Below are 23,425 nucleotides of genomic sequence, written 5' to 3'. Positions count from 1 at the left end.
CCAAGACTTTGTTAATCAGGCCGACTGAGGGCTACTGCAAGCGGATAACCCAAATGTGATGACTGCAACAATGAAACACGAAGAACATCCCTGTGATACTCACTGGATTAATTAGCTGTCTCAGAAACAGGAGACGGGAGATCAAGATAGGGGAAGTTCCCACCACAGAGAGATCAATCATTAATGCAGTTCCCCAGGGTTCAGTGCTAGACTTCTCCTGTTTGGCTTATACTTCAATGAATGACTAAGTTTGCAGAGGACTGCAAGCTAGGGGCAGTCACTGAATCCCCAAATTACCTGCTATCCTGCAGGAAGGTTTATTGCAAATAACTGTTACAAAATACAGACAGTGACCTAACTTTCAACCAAAATGTCTTCTTCACTGTTGTAAGAAAGTCAATGTATATTGCACAACTTATAAACAAAGGGACTGTGCCTATATCTAGGGATGCCATTGCCCCCCTTTTATTCAGCCTTCATTAGGCCAGTCATGGAGTATAATGCTCCCTTTGACATGGATCTGTCCAGACAAGTGAAAAGCAGAACACCCCAAAGAAATACCTTAGTAAAAAGATACAAGACCTAAACTACATATCCTACATGAAATGACTTAAAGCCCAGTCACTGTACTCTTTATACAGACTGCTAAGAGTTAACCTGTGTATGGCATACAAAGCATCCAACCGACTCAACACTAATGGACCTACTGCATATCAGCATGTGATATGGCATATGAAATGCTCTGTCTAGGGATCTAAATGTCTTCTGTAACATCAACTGAACAATTTGGAGAGACAGGTACATCTAGCAGAGGTACCACTACTCTGGAACAGACTCCATATCCACATAAAACAAAGCTCATCCCTGTGTATATTCAAGCTCAACTTGGATCTCTGGATGAGTAATAGAAAATTTATCCCAGGACAGCCCCCTGTAGTATGGACAGAGGCTACTCATAAGATGACAGGAAGTTACTAGGCTATTGGCCCTGAGGCCCTCATAAGCCTAGACAAGAGTTCAGCCCATGTTTAGACATGTCAGCACCCAAAGCCCCTGTCCAGCAGGGCAAAGGTGGAATCCCAGGGGTGTATGTTCTATTTCCCATCCAGTTATTCAGGTTGCGCTTAAAAAGGGATAATGAGGTACTCTGCTTGACATGGAAAGGAAGTCTATTCCAAAGATGGGGGAGTCTCTGGGACACAAATCTGTCCCACCAACATGTCCTATTGATGTCAGACCAGGTTAAGGTCACGTGTGCAGGTTAATCAAGTGGAGCTTGACTTGCAGATATGCAGCAGTCCCATCAAGGCGGGGTCTGAGATTGTTTTGTATGCCAGACAGAGGTCACCTCTGAGGAGTCTGTATTAAACTGAATAGAGGGACAGGGCTTTTAGCCTGTGTAGGGTAGATGTTTGAGGCCCTTAAAATGCTTTATCTATTGCACGAGTACCGTACCGCTCAAGTTATCTATGGTATGATCCCAGCTACTCTCACCAAGGATAACAGTACTCATTTTATATGGCTTAACTAACAGAGATTCCAAGTTTTAAGAAATTTTGCCTCTAGCATGAAAACTTAAGTTTTTTTTTTTCTTATCTGAAGTTGCAGATTCCATTTTTTGGGTATAGGTTGCAATTCACTTTTAAGCATCAGAAGTTTAATCTAGAATGGAGAAGTGAGGAGGTTCATAGGTTAGTACTAAGCTAACTGCCCTTGTGAGCCATTTTAAGCCTAGCCAATTATCCCCTTGTGAGACTCAAACCCTGCACCTTGTGTTTGTAAGGCAAACACCTTAACCAATAGGCCACCCTCCCAACCCTACAGAATGGATGGGGAAAGGGACAGAATGAATGAGACAGACAGATCAAATCATAAGAAAATTACGCAGACTTCTACTTGAGGACAAAACTCATTTACTGTTAAGGACATTTATTAACTGATGAGAGACATAACTGCCTACAAGCTCTGATGACATGTCTTTAATCATTTGAGCCACAGAAGGAAAACAGCAAAGACATGAAAGGGAAGCAAGATAATAATGTATGTTGCCTGATCATTCTATATAGTCAAGCAATGACTTTGGTGGCAGTTGTTGACACATGCATCCAGAGTGAAGAAGTGATTACTGCCATCACTGCCTTCTTCTAAGCATGGCAAAATGTTATGTTTTTTTTTATTATTCCCTGCAGCACATCAAGAAAGTCTACAGCCTTAGTACTTTAGAAATGCAACTTACTCTGTTTCAAAGGTTAAGTAAATGGTTAAGTAAATTGTATGTGCATAACACTTAATATAACCTTTTTAAAATTGGATTTCCATTTGTCCCCTCTTTCTGCAGTACAGTCTTGATTGGGATAACTGCATCCCAGATAAAGTAGGAAAAATGGCAAGTATCATAGTGTTTTAAGATAAAAATATTTTATTTTTTCTAAATGTTGCAAGAATTGATAATACTGAATTTAAACAACTTACTGCCTCACCGCAAAAGATTCTCCCATTTGATTCTCGGCTAAAATGCCTTCTGTGTGAAGTCTGCATGTCCTCCCTGTGGTCAAGTGGCATTTAAAGACATGCATATAGGTGCGTGAATGGGTATGCCTTTTTTGAAGGTCGGGCTGGCAACTCGGCACTAGGAAAATCCACTGCCAATCATTAGCGGACCGGAGCTACACTGTGGCGACCCCTAACTGAGAAAAGCTGAAAGACAATTACATTCTATGGCAGAAAAAGTACAATTGTGTACATTTACCATAAATGTAGATGTTAAGAGTGTATTCACTGTTGCAGCCATCACACTTGGGTTGTCTGCCTGCAGGTAAGCCCTCAGTCGACCCGAATACTAGAGACTTAGTACTTCTGCATTGGATGCTGTCGCTTCCAGAACTGACGTCAGGGGTATAAAAATAGGTAGCTGATGCCATTACATCCGTTTTTCTTGCCCCAAATGTCAGGAGCCCCCAAAAAGGGAGCTAAGTTATGGTGGGGGAAAACCCCACCAGTAGAAAAGTAAATACCAATGTCAATACCCCTGAAAGGGGGGGGGGGTAAAAGGCAAAGAGAGTTTAGAGAGAGAGAGAGAAAAAACAGGGGGCTGGAGGGAGGGAAACCAGGACTGCAAAAGTGAATACACTCTAACATCTACATTTATGGCAAGTGTACACAACCATACTATGTTCCTCGTGTTTCACTGCTGCAGTCATCACACTGATAGATTCCCAAAGCAGAAGGGTGGAGGCAGTCAAGAAGAGTTAGGTATGGCTAGAATGCCTTGCAGGACTGCTGTTGCAAAACCAGCCCTGGATTTAGAAAAGACCAGCAGGTGGTAATGCTTGATGAAAGTGCGTACAGAACTCCTGGTAGCAGCTTCCAGGATGTCCCTGGTAGGGAACTCCCCTGAGAAATGTTGTAGAGGTAGATGCTGCCTTAGTGGAATGTGTTCCGACCCCCTGAGAGGTTGGTTTCCCATAGTGCTTGTAGCAGAAATGGATGCAATGTGCTATCCATTTGGAAACAGTTTGCTTTGAAATGGCCTTGCCATCTGCCCCTGTTGCAAAGTTGAATAGTAACTGGTCAGATTTTCTGAAGGGCTTAGTCTTTTCAAGGTAGAATCCGAGCTGTCTGTGCACGGTCCATGGAGTGCATGATCCTTTCCCCTTTATTCTGAGGATTAGGGAAGAAAGTAGGTAAGAAGCAAGAAGAAAGTAGGCAAATGGATAGACTGGTTGAGAGCCACACAGGACACCACTTTAGGCATAAATGAAAGATTAGTCCTGAGGGAAACCCTGTCAGTATGGAAAATAATGAAGGGTTCCACAGCCATAAGTGCTTGTAGCTCAGAAACTCTTCTAGCTGAAGTGATGGCCAGAAGCAAGGCTGTTTTCCAAGAGAGGAATTTTAACTCTGTTGATGCTGCAGGCTCAAAGGGGGGTAGTGTGAGTTTTTCCAGTACAAAGTTAAGGTACCAAGCAGGGGTGGGTGCTTTCATTGGCAGCATTAAGTTGTTTGCCCCTCTCAGGAACTGTTTCATGAGAGGGTGAGAGAAGAGAGGTGGCTTGGTGTTGTAATGAGTCAAAATGGCAGAGGCATGGATCTTAATGGAGGAGAAGGATAGGCCTCTATGGAGTAGATCTCCTAAGTAATCCAGGATTAGAGGCAGGGAGGGCAGAGTTGTGTCCTCTCCTTTAGATTGAATCCAGGAGCAGTACCTTTTCCAGTTATCAGCATAGGATTTCCTTGTACTGGAGCTTCTGGCTTCAAGAATGATGTCCAGCACCTGCTTGCTTAGGCTGGTTACCGGGGGAGAATTCAAGGAATAAGCCAGGCTGCAAGATTTAGGGTTTGCAGTTGCGGATGCAAGATCTGTCCCCTCTGCTGAGAGAGCAGGGTTGGGTTCTGGTGTAGGTGGCAGTGGTGACAAGCTTCTTAGGAGTGAGTACCAGTGCTGGCGTGGCCAGTCCTGGGCAATCAGGTTTGTCCTTGGTCTGTCCTGTCTTACCTTGAGCAATACTCTTGAGAGAAGAGGCAGAGGGGGAAAGGCATAGACTGAGAGATTTACCCACTGGAAGGACAGGGCATCCACTTTCCAGGCCCTGCTGTGAGGTGTCCTGGTGCAGAATCTGCTGTGCTGGTGATTGCAGGGGGAGGCAAAGAAATCCACCTCTGGTGTCCCCCATTTCTGAATCAGAAGGTTGAAGGTGCTGGGCTCTAGTTGCCACTCATGTGGGTCTAGGAGATTTTTGCTTAAGTCGTCTGCCAGTGAGTTTTGTTTGCCTGGCAGGAATTGAGCTTACAGATGGACCTGCATGTCCAAGACCATGTTCCACAGGACCATGGCTAGCCTGTAGAGTGGGGTAAGACTGGATTCCCTCCTGCTTGTTGATAAACCACATAGCTGTGGTGTTGTCTGTTTTTATTTGTAGGTGTCCTGGTGAGAGTAGGGATCTGAAAGCTGTCAGAGCGTGCTGCACAGCTAGCATCTCTTTTTGGTTGATGAGCAGATGAATTTGACTTGGGCCCCAGTAGCCCTGAATGCACTTGCCATCCATGTGTGCCCCCAGGCATAGCCTGATGCATCTGTGGTTACGGTCTGGCCGGCATGGGGTTGAGTAAAGGGCAGTCCCTTGTTGTGGTTGCATGCTGCTGCCCACCAAAGAAACTCTGTCCTTAGACAGGGTATTACAGGAATGACAGTTTCCAGGTCCTGAGAATGTTGGCACCAAAGACTTTTTAAGTACCACTGAAGTTTCTTCATATGCAGTCTGGCATATGGAATTAGTAGGATGCATGAGGCCATGAATCCTAGGGCCTGCAGGATTTTCCTTGTGGATTGCTGGGTTCTGGTGGCCATTTGAGTAAAATAGTCTGTCAGATAGGCTTGTTTTTCTGGAGTGAGGAATGCCATCTGGGATGCTGTGCCCAAGCTTGCTCCCAGGAATACAATCTTTTGACTGGGGATTAGTTTTGATTTATTTTCATTGATGGTGTACCCCAGGGAGGTTAAATGGTTTTTTACAAATGTCAGGTGCTGCAACAGCATTTCCTGACTGTCTGCCTGAATCAGGCAGTCGTCTAAGTAAGGGTAAATTTGAATATTTCTCTGTCTGCAGTAAGCAATGGCTGGAGCCAGGCATTTTGTGAATACTCTGGGAGCAGTAGATAAGCCAAAGGGAAGTGCAGAGAATTGATAATGTAATATTTGTACCCCTGGGATGGGTGTTGCATTTGCACCCACATATGCAGTAATCTATATGGGTGAATTTGAGAAAGAATTTATGTTTCAGAATGCTTTTTTTGTTCGGAATGTTGTATTTTTTAGGCGTTATATAGATGATTTAATTTTTATTTGTAGGGGTGAGATGTCTTTGTTCAGTCAGTTCTTGGATGATTTAAATCACAATCATCATGGGTTAAAATTTGTAGCACATACGTCACCATTTGAAATTTCTTTTTTGGATGTGGAATTTTATATTGGTACTGATGGTTTGATTCAATTTAAACCTTTTAGGAAATCTACATCGGTCAATAATTTTTTGCATGCTAGTAGCATGCATCCTCCACATCTAATCAAGGCTTTACCAGAAGGAGAGATGAAAAGGGTTGTGAGAAACACCTCAGACCATTCACTTTGGGAAGATGTTTGTGATGCAACTATGGATAGATTATTAGTTCGAGGTTATGACCATAACCAGCTCTTAGACATAAAAAGGAAATTGTGTAGAATTCAGACACCAAGAAGAAATAGATATGGGCATAGTAATAATTTTGATACTAAATCTGAATTAGATAAAATATTCTTTGTGTCTAGATATTCGATTTTTTCCGATATAATGGAGGAAATAATAAGAGGGTTGTGGCATGTAGTATGTGAGGATTCAATAGTTGGCCATCTTTTTCCCAAGCACATTACTTTTTCCTATAAAAGGTACCCTAATTTAAGGGAAATATTAAATAGGAAATTGAGTTTTCGGTTGACAGAAATGTTGGGATGTATAGTTGTGGTCGTTGTTCTGTTTGTGACAAAATCAGTAACCTGCATGGAGTTAAAATTAATGGAAAGAAATATCTGGCTTTTGAGAGATTTGATTGCATGTCTTCTGGTGTAGTGTATATTTTAGGATATGACTGTTCCCCACCCATGTGGTACATAGGTCAAACCACTAGAAAGGTTAAGATTCGTATTCTAAAACATTTGAGTGACATTAGGAGGGGTAATATGGAGAGTCCAGTAGCCACACATTTTTGTAATACACATAGTGGCAATATTGGAAGTTTTAGATTTAGTGTACTTGCTAGACCTCATCTTTGCACAGGTAATTTTAAAGCAGCCTTGAATAAGTTAGAACAAAGGATGATTATAGGGTATCACACATTATTTCCTATTGGAATGAATTTAGAATATGGATGAAATTTATTTAATTTATTCATATTTGTATTTGCATTTGTATTTTCCTATTGTGCATTATTAAGATTTATTAATATATAATACAAGTATATGTTATTTGAAATTTAGTATAATTTGAATCTGTCTAAGGTTTGTATGTTATCAGAAATTGCATTTTTATGCTTATTTATGCTAATTAGTTGATAAGGTATATATTGAAAAATATGTGATATATATATATATATATATATACAAAAAAATGTGTGAGATGTATTACTTGAATTTGATTAAGTTAGTACATTTGTAGTTGCATTTTTTAAAGTTTATTAGAGTTTGTTTTGTCACAGGGTTGACAGGGTTAAAAATGGTTGAAAATTGTTTGATGGGTTAATTAATTGATTAATTGTTCTATTCATGAATATATAAAAAGAGGATGCTCAGTTGTGTAATTGTGTCCCATTGAAGGCGAACTGCCGAGGTACCAGGACAGAGCTGATGGATTAAAACTGATTGCTGCTTCACCTTCTGACTCCTTTTTTTTGGTGTATCTGTGAATTTAAGACTGGATTCCCTCCTGCTTGTTGATAAACCACATAGCTGTGGTGTTGTCTGTTTTTATTTGTAGGTGTCCTGGTGAGAGTAGGGATCTGAAAGCTGTCAGAGCGTGCTGCACAGCTAGCATCCCTTTTTGGTTGATGTGCAGATGAATTTGACTTGGGCCCCAGTAGCCCTGAATGCACTTGCCATCCATGTGTGCCCCCAGGCATAGCCTGATGCATCTGTGGTTACGGTCTGGCCGGCATGGGGTTGAGTAAAGGGCAGTCCCTTGTTGTGGTTGCATGCTGCTGCCCACCAAAGAAACTCTGTCCTTAGACAGGGTATTACAGGAATGATAGTTTCCAGGTCCTGAGAATGTTGGCACCAAAGACTTTTTAAGTACCACTGAAGTTTCTTCATATGCAGTCTGGCATATGGAATTAGTAGGATGCATGAGGCCATGAACCCTAGGGCCTGCAGGATTTTCCTTGTGGATTGCTGGGTTCTGGTGGCCATTTGAGTAAAATAGTCTGTCAGATAAGCTTGTTTTTCTGGAGTGAGGAATGCCATCTGGGATGCTGTGCCCAAGCTTGCTCCCAGGAATACAATCTTTTGACTGGGGACTAGTTTTGATTTATTTTCATTGATGGTGTACCCCAGGGAGGTTAAATGGTTTTTTACAAATGTCAGGTGCTGCAACAGCATTTCCTGACTGTCTGCCTGAATCAGGCAGTCGTCCAAGTAAGGGTAAATTTGAATATTTCTCTGTCTGCAGTAAGCAATGGCTGGAGCCAGGCATTTTGTGAATACTCTGGGAGCAGTAGATAAGCCAAAGGGAAGTGCAGAGAATTGATAATGTAATATTTGTACCCCTGGGATACAATGTTGAGGACTCATCGGTCATTGGTGATGGAAATCCATTTTTTTGCATTAAGGGCAAGTTTTCCTCCTAGGGGCACAAGAAGTTGGGCAGAGGTGAGGAGTGGAGTTGAGAAGTCATTGGGCTTTCCATAAGGGGGTGGTTTAGCACTCCCTGCTTTAGAGGTGGAGGCACTCCATTGCTTAGATCTCTGCATACCCCGAGACTGTAGTCTGGGGGGGGGGGTCTGTTTCCCCTGGGTCTAGTTTGAGATGGCCTTCATGGGGCTGGAAAGCACCAATGCTTTGAGGGGCAATGCTTACTGAATCTAGGAGGCTGTACTTGCAAGAATTATTTGACTGTCTGCATAGATTTAGCTTTTTCTTCTATCTTTTTAAGAACCTCTTCTGCTTTGGTGCCAAACAGACTGTCCTTGTTCAAAGGAGCATCTAATAACTTTGATTTGACATGATCTGGCAAGGTCTGCTCCTTAAGCCAAGCATGCCTTCTCAGCAGAGAACCAGTGACTGCTGCCCTGCAAGATGCTTCTAGGGTGTCAAAGCCATACTGCAATGTATGCTTGCTGACTAGGCTTGCAGAATGCATAAGCTCATGCAATTCTTTATTTTCTGCACAATCTGTAAAGCTATTTTTTGCTTAAGTTCCACAATATGTTGTTGGTACTTCAGCATGTGAAACTGACAATTCAAAGCCCTAATGGCAAGAGTTGCAGAGGTATATACTTTCTTACTCGATCTGTCCAAGCTTTGGAATCCCTGACCGAAGGGGTGGGATTCTTAGCTGTATTTTCCTTGATACCTTTAGGCCCCTGGGAAATGATCTCTGGGTCAGCAGTATGATTTCTGAAAAAAAATTGTGAGATTCAGGTACTCTGTAGTACTTGTCTGGTTTCCTAGGGGCAGGGGGTAAAGTATCAGGAATAAAACTGGATTCCATAAAGACATCATCAACAACTTTCAGGACTGGGGGGGTATTGCTAAAGACCTGTGTTGTGGCAAATCTAGAAATTCTCTTAGTCTCTTTTTGGACTAAGGATAGTCTTGGCATTCCCAGTGGAAATGCTCTCTTAAAGTATGTAAGGTTTCACCAAAAGAAAAATCATCTGGAGGAGACGGAAAGGGAATGGATTCCTCTGCATCTGAATCCTGATAAGCAGAAAAGGGCATGTCTTCATAATCAGATACCTCAGAGTCGGACTCTTGGTCTGTTGAAGCTGCTGGGGATTGGTCCCTCTCTCTCAGCAGGGGAAGGCTGACTTCCCCTAATCAGCATAATAAGGTCTTCTGCCATTCTAAACATTTTATTTTGTGGCAAGGGAGCAGGTGCTTTGGTTGTCTGTTTTTTAGGCGTAGCGTATACTCTTGGCCTTAGAAACTCAGTTTTAGACAGAACTAAAGTAGTCAGTTTGCGTCAAACATTGGTAGTGCAAAGAACTTCCTGAGAAGCCGGTGCCTGCTCAGCAGCTCCGGACCCATCCAATGTAGAGACATCCGTAGGTTCCATAGTCGAAGATGAGTCTTGCAGCATACCAGGCTCCGAACGGGTCTCGGTAGAGGCCTGCAAATCCACTGAAGCGGGCATCAGGGGCTGCGAAAGCGCCTCACTGAGAACCGGCGAACTGGCGACTAGCTTAACGGAAGTGTCGTTGGCAGCTTTGAACCTGTGCGGTCTGTCTCTGTCTTTATCCTTACGTTATTTTGGAATATCGGAAGTTGGATGGCTTACCGAAGCCATTTTGGAATATGGTGATCGAGAACGAAAGTATTTAGCGACAATAAGGGTCAGACAATGAATGGTTCGGGCGTTGAACAAGGCACAAAACTGACAGCGAGGTACGTCGTGGTCTGGGACTAACTAGACGACGCATTAAGAATGAAATCTCAGTGTGGTATTTGCATTCCACAGGCAAGACAATTATTAACTTTTTCTGACATCGGTTAGAACAAGAAAAAAGGATCCCCAACGGGGTACTTAGCTTTAGAAGACTTCAGGATAATTCAATTCGTAAACAAAAACTCAGGTAGCGGCCAACCGGCACTTGCGAACTGCTTCTGCTTCGGGCTCCTCAGCAAGAAAGACTGATGTAATACCGTTGGCTGCCTGTTTTTATACCCCTGATGACCTGATGTCAGTCCTGGAGAGACAGCATCCGACACAGAAATGCTAAGTCTCTGTTATTCGGGCCGACTGGTTATCTGCCTGCAGGTAGCCCTCAAAGTGTGATGACTGCAACAGTAAAACAGGAAGAACATCAAAAATATCAGTAACATTGTCAGGTTACCACCAGCAGGTTAATCCACCAGTGTTAGAACATTGCAACAGTGATAAAAGGAAGGAAATGTACACAAGAGAGACTCTGTTTCTAATAAAGTAAACATTATTAACCTTTTGTAATACTAGCTAAGGGTGTGATTTGTCCTGCAAAACCTCACATTTCACCAAGAAATATCCCACTTTAAGCATAGGAAAATTTGATAATTTTAAAAAGCTTTTCTAAAACTTAAAACTCAAAACATTTTCAAAAAAAAAAAAAAAAAAAAAAAAAAAAAAAGTTGCAAACCATGTAAAAATGGATAAATGAGTGAAAGATGCTTTTTAACATTGCCAAGGAAACACTTCCACAGGATAAAAGCAGAATGCACCAATCATATTCTACAAAGCACTCTACAGCATGAGACACCATCAGGGCTCAAAATAGTTTCCTCTGTTTTTATCATCCAGTTCTGATTCCTTTAACAGGAACAATAATACTGGAACTGAAGCGTTGCTCTGTTTTACAAGGTAAAATTAAATATGCCGCTTTAGAGTATCTTGTTTATATCACTTACCAGACATACATCAAGATGACAGTCCTCCAACGGAGGACTGGATTTTTTACTATATCCAAGACACCACGAGATGATTCATTGGTTTTCTCTGTTCCAGCACATGGTTTCAGTTTAATAGCTGATCTTTCATTTCCATTTCTGAGGGCAAAGTACTGCAGTAGTTTCTCTGCTTTTTCAGTATTCCCTTGAGCGTACAACCACCTTGGAGATTCTGGAAGCATTCTGGAAGCAAGAAACCAACTTGAAATGTCTCCTGCACCATCACATATTGTAAAACACACTACAATACTTCTCTGTTGTGGCAAAGAAACAACCAGCAAAAATATCCCATTTTGCTGCATTTTTACTGTGTACTCAACTGATTGCATACACATTTATTTATTTGGAAATTATCATCTCTTATGTGGGTACGCTTTATAAATACAATGTCCACTTATCATGTTAATGGGTACATTCACAATACAACAGAAAAAATTTTATAATTTGAAATATGGTCATACATAGCAGGATGCCACTCTTCAAGAATGCCATCAAAAGTAAATGTAGTCCATTTAATGGTACCCTCCTCCCTCTGAGATTTATTACTATGGATAAGTAAGATAAGCTGACAAACGGTCTGCTACATACATATTTACCACTCCCTCGAAAAAGAAAATGCAACCAACCTTTTACTACACACAAAAACTTGAAATCATTATCCTTTAACAGTAACATTTCTGTAACACAGAATGTGCATCATTGTACCACAGCTACGCAAGGAAAAGGTGAAGCTTTTAACATCAGTAAGATGCAAGAAAGAAAGAAAGGCAACACATTCTTTGGCTAAAATGATGGCACAAGAAATTTCAAAGTAATACAGTTAGAGAAGCAAGATATTCAGTACTAAAACTACACCAAATCACCCTTCAATCTTTTGCCCAAATAGTTCTGTGCCAACAAAGGTTATATATCAAAAGACCAAGTACACCTAATACAAGCTACAGAGGAAAAAGCACAGCAGATATGGCAGAAATCTGACAAATGTACAGTATTTCATTATGGCAAATGTGGTGAGTACTGTTGTTTCTAAATATGTTTGTGACTAAGCAGCAGATCTGTGAGGACTGGTCATTGTAAATACACAAATTATAACATTTGGCAAACTCTGCTGGCAGAGAGGGTTAAAGACCTGCCTTCGCCAGCATGCTCACTCAGAGGAAAAGCCTGCAGTAGATCCAGTTGTAGGGTCTGGACTTGTCCCACTTTGACTCGTGTGTGTGTGTGTGTGTGTGTGTGTGTGTGTGTGTGTGTGTGTGTGTGTGTGTGTGTGTGTGTGTGTGTGTGTGTGTATATAAAAATATATATATAGAGATACACAGATATATATATATATATATATATATATACATATATATATATATATATATATATATATATATATATATATACATATATATATATATATATATATATATATATATATATAGAGAGAGAGAGAGAGATATATATATATATATATATATATATACATACATACACACACACACACACACATTATATACTCCATGTTAGTACTGTGATTGTAGCCTACACGGCTATTGGAAACTGCGCCACCCACGTGGAGCTAATCTTTATTCCTGCATTGCATAACTGATAAGTCTGTGGTTTGTCCTACTCCACGTTAGTAGTGTGATTGTAGCCTACTCGGATATTGGAAACTGCGCCACCCATGTGGGGCTAGTCTGAGCGTTCTGTTGGGTTTTACACTATTTTGCTTTGCAAGCGAACACTTGTTCCTGCAATTTCATTACTGAAATATTGGTGCATCGTCCAATTTCAAGTGTTTTAGCGCTATTCTAGCCGAAACGGCTTAATGCAACTACGCCACCCATGTGGAGCTATTCAGAGCGTTCTGGAAATCCCTATTACCTGCTCATTTGATAGAAGAGTATGTACATAATTAAAGTCAGAAACTCATTTATAGGTATGTTTTTTGACTTCTATACTTTTCATATAGTATATTAAGTATTTTATAAGTTTTTAGAATGTTTTTTAGAATGTTTTTTAGAATATATATATATATATATATATATATATATAAATTATTATTTAAATTAATAAATATGTTAGTAGGTTTTAATTAATTTATCTAGAAGTAGATATAATTCATGGTGTGTGTATTTAAGGCATTTTGGCTTTGGCTGTGAGGGTATGTATATGCATTGGTTGGTGTTGATCAGCTGTTCTAATTAGTAGGGCAGATCAGCTGACTGATGTTCATGTTATATACTGTGTTTTAAATATTTAATTGCATCTGAAGAAGTCTAGCTATCCAGCCAGACGAAAAGCGCTTTATGGAATAAAAAGTTTGCATTACTAGCTTGCATGTTCGTGGATTTATTCTTTTTGTGGAGCATTAGTCGGTTTATTGCTGCTGTTTTTTTCCTACTCTTATACCCATCGAACCACACCCCTTCTCCATTCCACCAATCACCATCACACTTCCATTAATCAATCTTCTCTATTTTCCTGCCTTTCTTCCACCACTTCCTATGTCTCCCACCACACCCTTTTGCCTTTCCTTACCACACCTACTTTACCTCTGTACCTATAGTAATAAATTATATCTACCAGGGCAATGAATAAACCCTCCACCCCAGTCCTCTTACAGAGGTTACTCATACTCACACTTCTACCTCCTTTAACTCTAGCATACCTGCTAACCTATGAGCACCCAATATATTCACACTTTCTCTACCCTACTAAACAATCTACCTCTTCTTCACTAGCCTCTCACACTGACCATTTCAACATTACTTCCAAACCCAGCTATCTACTACCTAAATACCACAGGACAGCCCACATTAGATATAACTTCCCTAATAACAGGAGATATCCATTTCTTCTCAGTAAATATACTAATACTAGATATCTAACACTACTCCTCTCCCTAAAGGATGGAGATATTCACCCAAACCCTGGTCCAAACACCTCCGCCACCACTCAACTCATCAACCCAAACCTCTCTGCCATCCACCTACTTAAAAAACACTTAACTCACTCTTAATAGCTCACCTCAACATACGTAGCATTAATAATAAAATAACACAAATCCATGCTCTCTTGGAACTCCACTCCTTTGATATTATTTGTCTAACAGAAACTTGGTTAAAACCTGTAACTAAAGACAATGAAGTTATCCCAGCTGGTTACAACATCTTACGTTTTGACCGTGTAGCCAAAAAAGGGGGTGGAGTAGCAGTTCTATTCAAATCTGATCTTCAAATAACCATCTTCAACCAAAAACCTCCTCAGGACTCTAATGCTGAGATACTTATTACCAAGCTTCAGCTAAACTCAGTCAAATCTATCTTTATTATCTGCATCTATGTTCCTCCAGGCAATAACATTACTACCATTGAAAACATCCTCTGCTGGTTATCTCAAAATCTTCCCCAAGAAACCATAATCTTAGGTGATTTTAACATTGATTGGAAATGTTGCAACAACTACCCTACTAGCCATATTAATCTCTACGGGTTTACCCAAACTACTACCTCTCCTACTAGAATAAACAAGACTAATAAGAAAGAAAGCACCTTAGATTGGATACTCATTAATAATCAACCCCAGACTTATGAATCTGGAACCCTCCCTGATGACATAAGCGACCATTCACTAACCTACATTATCAGGCTCAAAACCAATCTACCCATTCAACCCATATTTAGGACAATTAGAACCAAGAAAAACTTCAACTTGGATCTATTCCTAAGTGAACTTGGAGCATGTAATTGGTCCCCCTTAAAACACCTTTCTCTAGATGAAGCTGTTGATTACTTTAATGCTAGTTTCCTAACCATACTCAATCACCATGCTCCTACCCGCTCTATTAGGATAAGAACTAAATCCGCTCCTTGGCTTTCTAAGGAAACTAAGCAAAAAATCCATCTTAGAAATAAATACTGGAATAAATCAGGCTTAACTAAAAACCCTGCTGACCTCCAAAACTACAAACAACTAAGAAATGAAACAAAAAAAGCTATACTGTCCGATAAACAAAAATATTACCTACAATCTCAACAGACCCATCATAATAAACCACAAAAGTTCTGGGCAAGTAGTAATCAATTATTACATCCCGGTCAGTCTATCACACCTAACCCACAAGGCACTGACAAGGACAATCCCAAACAAACTGCTAATGCCTTTAATACCTTTTTCACCAAAGCAATTCAAACTCTTGCCAGTCAGCTCTCTCCTCAAAACTTAACTACATCTAATTCTGACTCTAACCCACCACCTCCACTTCTCTTCCAACCTGTCCCAACAGCATTCATTCTCACCCTTATCCGAAAACTCAAACCATGCAATCCCTCTGCTGACCAACTACCCACAGAATACTTACAGTTACCAGTCAAATCTATTGCTTACCCCATCTCCATTCTCATCAATAGAACCATCACTGAAGGATATATCCCCAAACTTTGGAAAGTCTCTCATATTATTCCCCTTCACAAAGGGGGAGACTCCACTGAACTCTCCAACTATCGTCCCCCATAGGCCCTACTTTCTCCTTTATCTAATATTATGGAAAGATGTAGCCACAGGCAATTGCTAGACCACCTTCTCCATAATAACCTGCTTTCCAACTCCCATCATGGATTCAGACCTTCCCATAGCACTACTACTGCCCTCCTCTCCTTTATAGACACCATCAACATAAACTGTAACCTTAACATGCTTTCCTCTGCACTTTTCATTGACCTGTCCAAGGCTTTCGACATGGTAAATTCACAATATACTCAAACATTCTCAAATCTCTGTCACTTGACATACTAGCTATAAAATGGTTCCAGTTCTACTTAAATTACAGACATCAAACTGTGCTCTGGAAAACCATTCTTTCTACCCATCTACCCGTTAATATTGGTGTCCCTCAAGGGTCCATACTGGGCCCTCTCCTGTTTTCTATATTCATCAATGACCTTCACCAAGTAGCTCCCCAAGCTACATGTATGCAATGCACTGATGACTCTACTTTTATATGCTCAGCCACTTCTGTATCTGAACTTCACTCCCATACACAAGACGTATTTAACTCTGTAGAACTATGGTTTACAAAACGCTGTCTCTTACTAAACCCTAAAAAAACTAAACTTCTCTTTTTTATACCTACCAGTAAATCTCCCCCAATAGACTTCACTGTAACATCCAATAATGGTACTCTTATATCCCAAGATCTTACTACCAAACTGCTAGGTATCAGTATAGTCAACAACCTTAACTTTGACACCCATATCAACAACACTTTGAAAACTACTAATAAAAAATAGGCTCTCTTTATAGGATCAAACCCTTCCTCACTCCTGCAACTAGAATAACTATTGCTCACACCCATCCAATCTCTACCCTTCTTTATGCCTCACCCATATTTACTAATCTGTCTAAAAATAACCTTAAGAAACTAGAAAACTCCTACAATAATATAGCCAGGTTTGCCATAGGTAACCCTTACAGAACACACCACTGTACTAATCTAAAGTATCTAGGGTGGCTTGAACTGCAGCAACTGAAATTTAATCAACTTGCCATCGCCCATAAAATACTTTATCAACCTGCCAAGACACCCATCCTATCTAACCTTATTCACCCCTACTATAACCTGAAGTCTCTAAGATCTTCACAAAAACTTTTTGTAAATATCAATAAATCAAACAATAGAGCTGGAGACTCTCTCTTCGCTAATACTGTTGGAAAAACCTGGAACCTACTCCCCTCTGAACTTTCCACGCTTTCCTCTATTACTCTGTTTAAAAATAAACTTAAGCTCTTCCTCAAAACACATTGGATGTGCCCCTGTACTAAACCTGACTGACCAACATGCTCTTGTTACTTGATTCAACCTTACCTTCTCATCTCTGCAACAATTTCATCTTAACAACTACTATTCTACCTCTCCATCATACTCTTACTTATTACTGTATTCTCAAAAAAGTGACATGTTTTACTACTAGATGTATTACTCAACTGCTACTCCATTTTACTTTCTATCTTCCTTTATCTACATTTATACTGTACTTTTTAGCTATTATTCTTTCTGAACATTTAATTGTAACTTCATTAGTAATTGTATCTAGTCAAATATTTTGCATTTTTTTATACTTTATAAATGCGTGACCACCTAAATTTTTTTTTTCTTTACGGTGAATGTATTTGCATTTTAAAAATGTACTTCTGCAGATGTGAATTTTATATGAACTGTTTGGAGCTTATCTCCCCGGGCCTCTACTGAAAATGGACATATATCCAGCTAGACTAGCCCGGTCAACAAATGTAAAATAAAAATAAAAAAATAAAATAAAATATATATAGTGAATACCCTTTGGACAGTAGAGAGGCCAAAGGGCAAAACAGAGAACTGAAAATGCAAGGAAGAAACAGAGAAGTGTAAAAATTTCCTGAAAAGAGGATCAGTAAAGATACGAGTGCAAGCATCCTTGAGATATAAAGAGACCAAAAAAGCCTGGGGTAGAAGAAGAGGTAGAGAGAATCTGAAAAGACAACATTCGAAAGGAAGGAATCTTGAGAAAAGTGTGGAGCTGGGAAAGGTCCAGAATTGGTCTCCATGTGCCCTCTTCTGTGGGAACCGAAAACATTCTGGAATAAAAAACCCTCGCTACTACCTGGGCAGGCACAGCTTGAATAGTGCCCTGGATCAAAAGATAATGCAGCACCTCTGGGAAAAGGGGAATTTGTTCTCAAGGAGGTTGACATATGTCTAAAGAGGGAGGAAGGGATTTCCAAACCATAAAATATCCTTGGCGGATGATGGACAGAACCTAAGAGTCTGTAGTGATCTTTAACAAATTTTGGAGAGACAGGGAAAGATAGAGGGATAGAGGAATCTGACCAAGAGAAAGGGGAAAAACTGTCAAATGGAACCCAGCTTATTCTGAAAAGCAGGTTTTCTGGGACATAGGGGTTTGAGTAGACTTAGCAGGAAGCACTCATCTAGAACCCTTTTTTCCCTTAGGCAGAGGGGGTGAGTCTGCCTATGAACAAAAGCAGATTTGGAAGGGTAATTCTTCTGAAACATAGGAATAGGAGAAACAAAAATATGTTTCAACTCCTGCAAAGCCTCACCCTTATCCTGGAGAGACTTCAAATCCAGCAGCAGCAACACCAAAAAGATTTTTATCATCCAAAGGAGCATCCAACAGTCTGGCCTTAACGCCATCAGGCAAAGCCTGAAGATGAAGCCAAGAGTAACGCCTCATGATAGAACCAAAGGCAGCAATCCTGGAGGAGGTATCAGATGCATGGTAGCTGCATTTGATAGAGTGGCAAGCAACTTGAGAGGTAGAGCCCAACAGTGAAAAGACAGAAGCTATCCCCTCAGAGTCAGAAAGGTCAGAAACCAATTTGGAAACCTGAGAAAGGAGGGCCAAAACATAACTGGTCATACGAGTCTGGTAGCGGATGTCCTAAAATGATAAAGTGGCAGCAGTATAAACCTTTTTGCCCAGCCTCTTCATGGCCCTACTATCCTTATCTGAAGGAAGCAACTTGGCAGAGGGTAATAGCTTGAAGGCCTTATTAGAAGAGACAGGCACTACAGAAGGATCAGCAGAAGTGCTTTTATAAAGAAATTTACAGTCATCAGGCACCCTGTAAAAATCTATCCGGTTTCCTGGGTGCAGGGGGCAGAGAATCAGGGGCCATAGATGCAGTTGAAAAGGTATCCAGGAAGGTAACAGTACACGGAGAACAGCTGATGGCTTAAGAGACTCCATCAGGAGGAGCTCATAATATCTTTTTTGAATGTCAGATGCTTGAGAACAATCCCACTTAAACTCCCATCATATCAGCAATAGTATCCCCAAAGCAGAGTTCTTCCAAACGGGAATCCAGACCAATAGAATCCTCTTCCTCTGAACCATATTCCAAAGGAGAAGGAATTTCAGAAGAGTACATCAGGGAATCTTCCCCAGAATCCAGATCTTCATCTAAACAGTCAAGTTCCTTGGGTTTTTAAGAGGAGTAGAAGACCAGAGAGGGGCAGGCACAATTGAGGAGGATTTAAAGCCATTAAAGCATTAAATACTCCCCAAGTAAAATCCTGCCCTTCATGTTGAGGATCCTTTACTACAGGGGAAATATGCTTGATTTTCAGTTTCTTTTTTTATTGGCACAAAACACCCTTGGATGGTCAGAACCCTGGCACCATTCAATAACCATAGTAGGCCTCTCCTCCCTAACAAAGATCTGCAGAATCCCTTCCGGTTCCTCAGATATAATTAGCCGAAGTTCCCCCTCAACGTCAGGAGCAAACTTTTGTAAAGCCTCCAAGGAAGTGCAAAAAGTTGAATCCATGCCAACCTCCGATGGGGTCGCATCTCAGGAATCTAAGACAACCACTGGATGATCCACTGGGCTTTCAATAGCCTTGACAGAAAAATCCTGGGGAGGCTGGACAGAAGCTGTAACAATCCTAAGTTTTTTGGCATTTTTCTTGGCAGACAACTGACCCTCAGGATGGGAAGACTCCACACACAGCACCTTGAGCCAACAGCTTAAGATGTTGGTTTTTAAGGTAAACTGATAAAGAGGGCAGCCGACTATGTAGGAGGGTCTTAGGGCCAAAAGCCTGACAGACAGAGCACTGTGTATGGTCGGGGGAAGCACCCAAACAGAAAAGACACTGGTTGCGATGGTATTTATGGGGAATCTGCCTCCCACACTGCCATTTTCCCTTTCTGGATAACATGAACCCAACAGCACTAAATGAAAGTGAAGATAAGAAGAAACTATAATGGGGCACTTATATGAAACACAGGTTGGTAATCAGCTAAGCAAAAAAGGCATTCAGATCAGTGGTCAATGATGGTGCTCGGACTGGCGGCTAAGAAGTTCTCAATGTGTGCATCACCTTTATGCCCTATGCCTTCCATTGGGAGCATGTGTCTGACATATGGCACTTATAAGTACTAAAGGCTTTGGTATACTGGACAGACGTTGAGCTATCTTTGGAAGGAGATCCCTTTGATTATGAATACTGCAACAGTGATATGAAGGACATCACTTAAGACATTTTAACTAGGATACATCTGCTTGTTCAAAAAAGAGGAGAGTTTACCTTTTCCAACATATGGCTCAAATTCAGAGGACAGAAGACATCATCTTGGGAGCTTCAAGTGAAGGACAGCCTTAATTAAGGATTTAAAGGAAGAATGACCTGCTGCTGTCTGTGGGATACATTGAGAACAAATAGAGACTGCAGACAAACCCTTACTGATGAACAAACCAAACCTGAAACCAATAAGTAGTTCAAACAGCCTAAAATTCTTAGTGTGAGTCAGTGTAAAGGATCTAAAACTTGTGACACTGTCTAAGCTATAAATCTCTTACATTTCTACATGCATGTTTTCCACTCTTTTACCTTCTGGAATTAACATTTTATCTTCCATGCTTACAGAATCAAGGTTTTGAGGTTGGGATACAAAATTAAGTTCTCTTGATAGGTCAATAAAGATTCATGCAGCGTTAATAACAATGGTGAAAAAAGAAGAGGCTGATTATTAAAGAAAACCATGGCTGTCTATGCTAAGGAGGAGTTGTGAAAATTAGATGAGCTTTGGACTGCCGTACTCTGAAGAAAACTTTCAAGAGTAAGACAAAAGAAAAAGGCATACATCAATGCCTGGTCCCACTAAAATGAGAGCATACCTATATACCAGACTATTAAGTGAGGCATCAGGGAACAGAAAGTTGGGAGTTGGACTGAAGTGTGCCATTAAAAGCACCATGTCTGTAAAGTCTCACTGCTGACTAGCTTCATTAAAAATCTTTTGGTACATTTTCTATTCAAGAGATAAAGCAATTCTTCTGCCCAATTGCATTTGACAAATTGATTTTGTAAACATGGAACGAGTTGGTCATAGAAGTTTGCGATTGTTCTAGAAACATTCCACATGCCAAAAGCCTCATTGCGCACACACACAGACTTATTTCTCCTTGTTTACAAACCATGACACCGTACTACTGCATGTGCTGACTTGTGGGAGGCCTGGTTAAATATTCCCGTTAAAAAGCTGTTGAATATGTCTAAACTGCTTTCACACCCTTCACAATGTTAAAAAGCAGTTTTTACTGTCAAGATCAGCCACCTTGAACTGGCTTGACCAACAAGTTGACATATTTCATTATACCTGTATTCCGAGACCATAACTAACAGCTCTAGTTATATAAAGGTCACATTTTTTTGAAACTGTCTAATACACAGAAAAACACACTACATAAACAACATACTGGTGGCAACAGGACATACATCTTACATCTCCCTTTTCTTGCGCAAACATAAATGACCTTGCATGGTAGAACTATACAATATAGTTCACTAAGTCTACAGATTTTACACCATCTCCATGAAAATGTGCTTATATTTTTCCATTATTTTCTCACTCCATTTGGTATTCAAATTTAATGCTAATTCAATGTCCAAATTTTTAGCTGGATGTTCCTAATTTCAATGTCTGCAAGTTGAGAGGTATGGTAGGTCCTGCTTGATCTGTAAAATGTAATCAGTATAAACACAGTCGGATGTAGCAGTTTAAGTGTGACTACACCACTGAAATGGTCAAATTATGTCCGTTTCTAAGAAGGCATAAACAGTTGCCCTTAAAGATATTTCCTGCTTTCAAGTACATTCAGCAGGAACCTTCAATACAAATTTCAGCATTATGTTAAAAGGATTAAAATTGGTCCTGGGTAATCTGGTGCACTGATTAGCACAGTAAACAGTTCTGTGCATCTGGTCATCTGAAGAGTGAATCAAAGGTGACAGAATGCTAAGAAGCCTAGACTGTGCCAGCTCCATAAACGAAAAATATGCAATTTTCCCCGCAGAAAAAAGTTTTCAGTTACTTTATACTACTTTTAAACTGACAGAAAAAAGTACTTCATTTAAAAGTAAGCTACAGTCTTTGAGGCAGTCAATTAAAACACAATGTAGCTTTAAAATAACTTTAAGAGGAAAGTAATAGAACACCAACAAAATTAAGAAAATGGATGTTTTTTCCCCAAAGGGAAGCACAAACTGCCAGTCAATCCTCAAAAGCCTCAGAGGAGCATACTCTTCAGTGGCAGTAAAGCTCTGAAGGCCTTTGTGCCCAAACTTGTCTTAGTCAGCTCAACTTAAATTGCTTTACAGTCCGAGTGTGCCCTAAAGCTTTGGAAGCTGGCCAGCTGTTATGTCCTTGGCAGGATATAACCACATATAGCCAAACTACTGCAGCACTGAGCAATATGAAGATCAACAACACAGAGGGGTTGCACAGTTCCAGGCAAGTGAGCAAGACAAAATGACTATGATCTGAATTGGATGAACAAATGAAAGAAAGTAAGTACTACTGAAAGAGGAAAGTGGCTGTGATCTGCTAGTGGCAATGTTATGGTTGAAATAGTGGCAATATGCATACTGATGGCCAACTATAAGCTGCCTCCTACAGACACCAGGCAAGACAGGCAACAACCTTAACAGTATGTAGGAGGCAGCTTATAGTTGGCCATCAGTATGCATATTGATGGCCATCTATAAGCTGCCTCCTACATACTGTTAAGGTTGTTGCCTGTCTTGCCTGGTGTCTGTAGGAGACAGCTTATAGTTGGCCATCAGTATGCATATTGCCACTATAATCTGCCTCCTACAGACACCAGACAAGACAGTCAACAACCTTAACAGTATGCACACTGATGATCAACTATGAGCTGCACCTGCAGAAGGCAGGCAACAGCATTAACAGAATGCATACTGACAGTCAACTATGAACCGTCACCAAGAGACACCAGGTAAGGCACACAAGAGCTTTACCAGAATGCACACTGATGATCATCTATGGGCTGACAACTACAGGCTCTAAGACAGGCAAGAGCAAGAGTTCACCGTTCATAACCAATCTATGGAAGTAACAAGCTTGAAAAAGGTGAAGTCAACACAGTTTGTCTACAACTGGCAAGGATAAGAAAACTGAGTAAGGGAAAAATGACAAGCAAAACTGTAGCTGGAGACTTAAAACAACGGGCAGATGGTGGAAGCAAGACTGTTCCTTTGCTGAATCTAAACTGCCCATATAAAGAGGACTAGAAGGATTCTTAGAAGAGAAACAATGCATGCTAACCATTAGCAATGGCCAATAAGTACTCTCATGGGACTAAGAGCACCTGGAGAGGTTAAGTGCTCCACTGACATGTAGATGCTACAAGAGTTCTGACTGACCCACAAAGGTGAAAATCATCTAAAGCAAAGCCTACCACTACAAC

At 40.5% G+C, this 23,425-nt stretch overlaps 1 protein-coding gene across 3 annotated transcripts in view; it reads right to left on the bottom strand.

Annotated features, from left to right (window-relative positions):
• Positions 1-23,425, bottom strand: part of LOC122789199 (solute carrier family 22 member 15-like) — a 1,485,835-nt gene that overhangs the window by 992,971 nt on the left and 469,439 nt on the right. For all 3 annotated transcript variants that reach the window (XM_044056469.1, XM_044056468.1, XR_006362790.1), the window contains exon 6: positions 11,126-11,347. In XM_044056469.1, coding sequence (XP_043912404.1) covers positions 11,126-11,347 — 222 coding nt within the window. The remainder of the gene's footprint in view (positions 1-11,125; positions 11,348-23,425) is intronic.

Source organism: Protopterus annectens, chromosome 14.part0, assembly GCF_019279795.1.
Source record: "Protopterus annectens isolate FY-2018-M chromosome 14.part0, PAN1.0, whole genome shotgun sequence".
NCBI classification, from domain to species: domain Eukaryota; kingdom Metazoa; phylum Chordata; order Ceratodontiformes; family Protopteridae; genus Protopterus; species Protopterus annectens.
The sequence above is the reverse complement of the archived record's forward strand: the minus strand, read 5'-3'. Positions and strand labels throughout refer to the sequence as shown.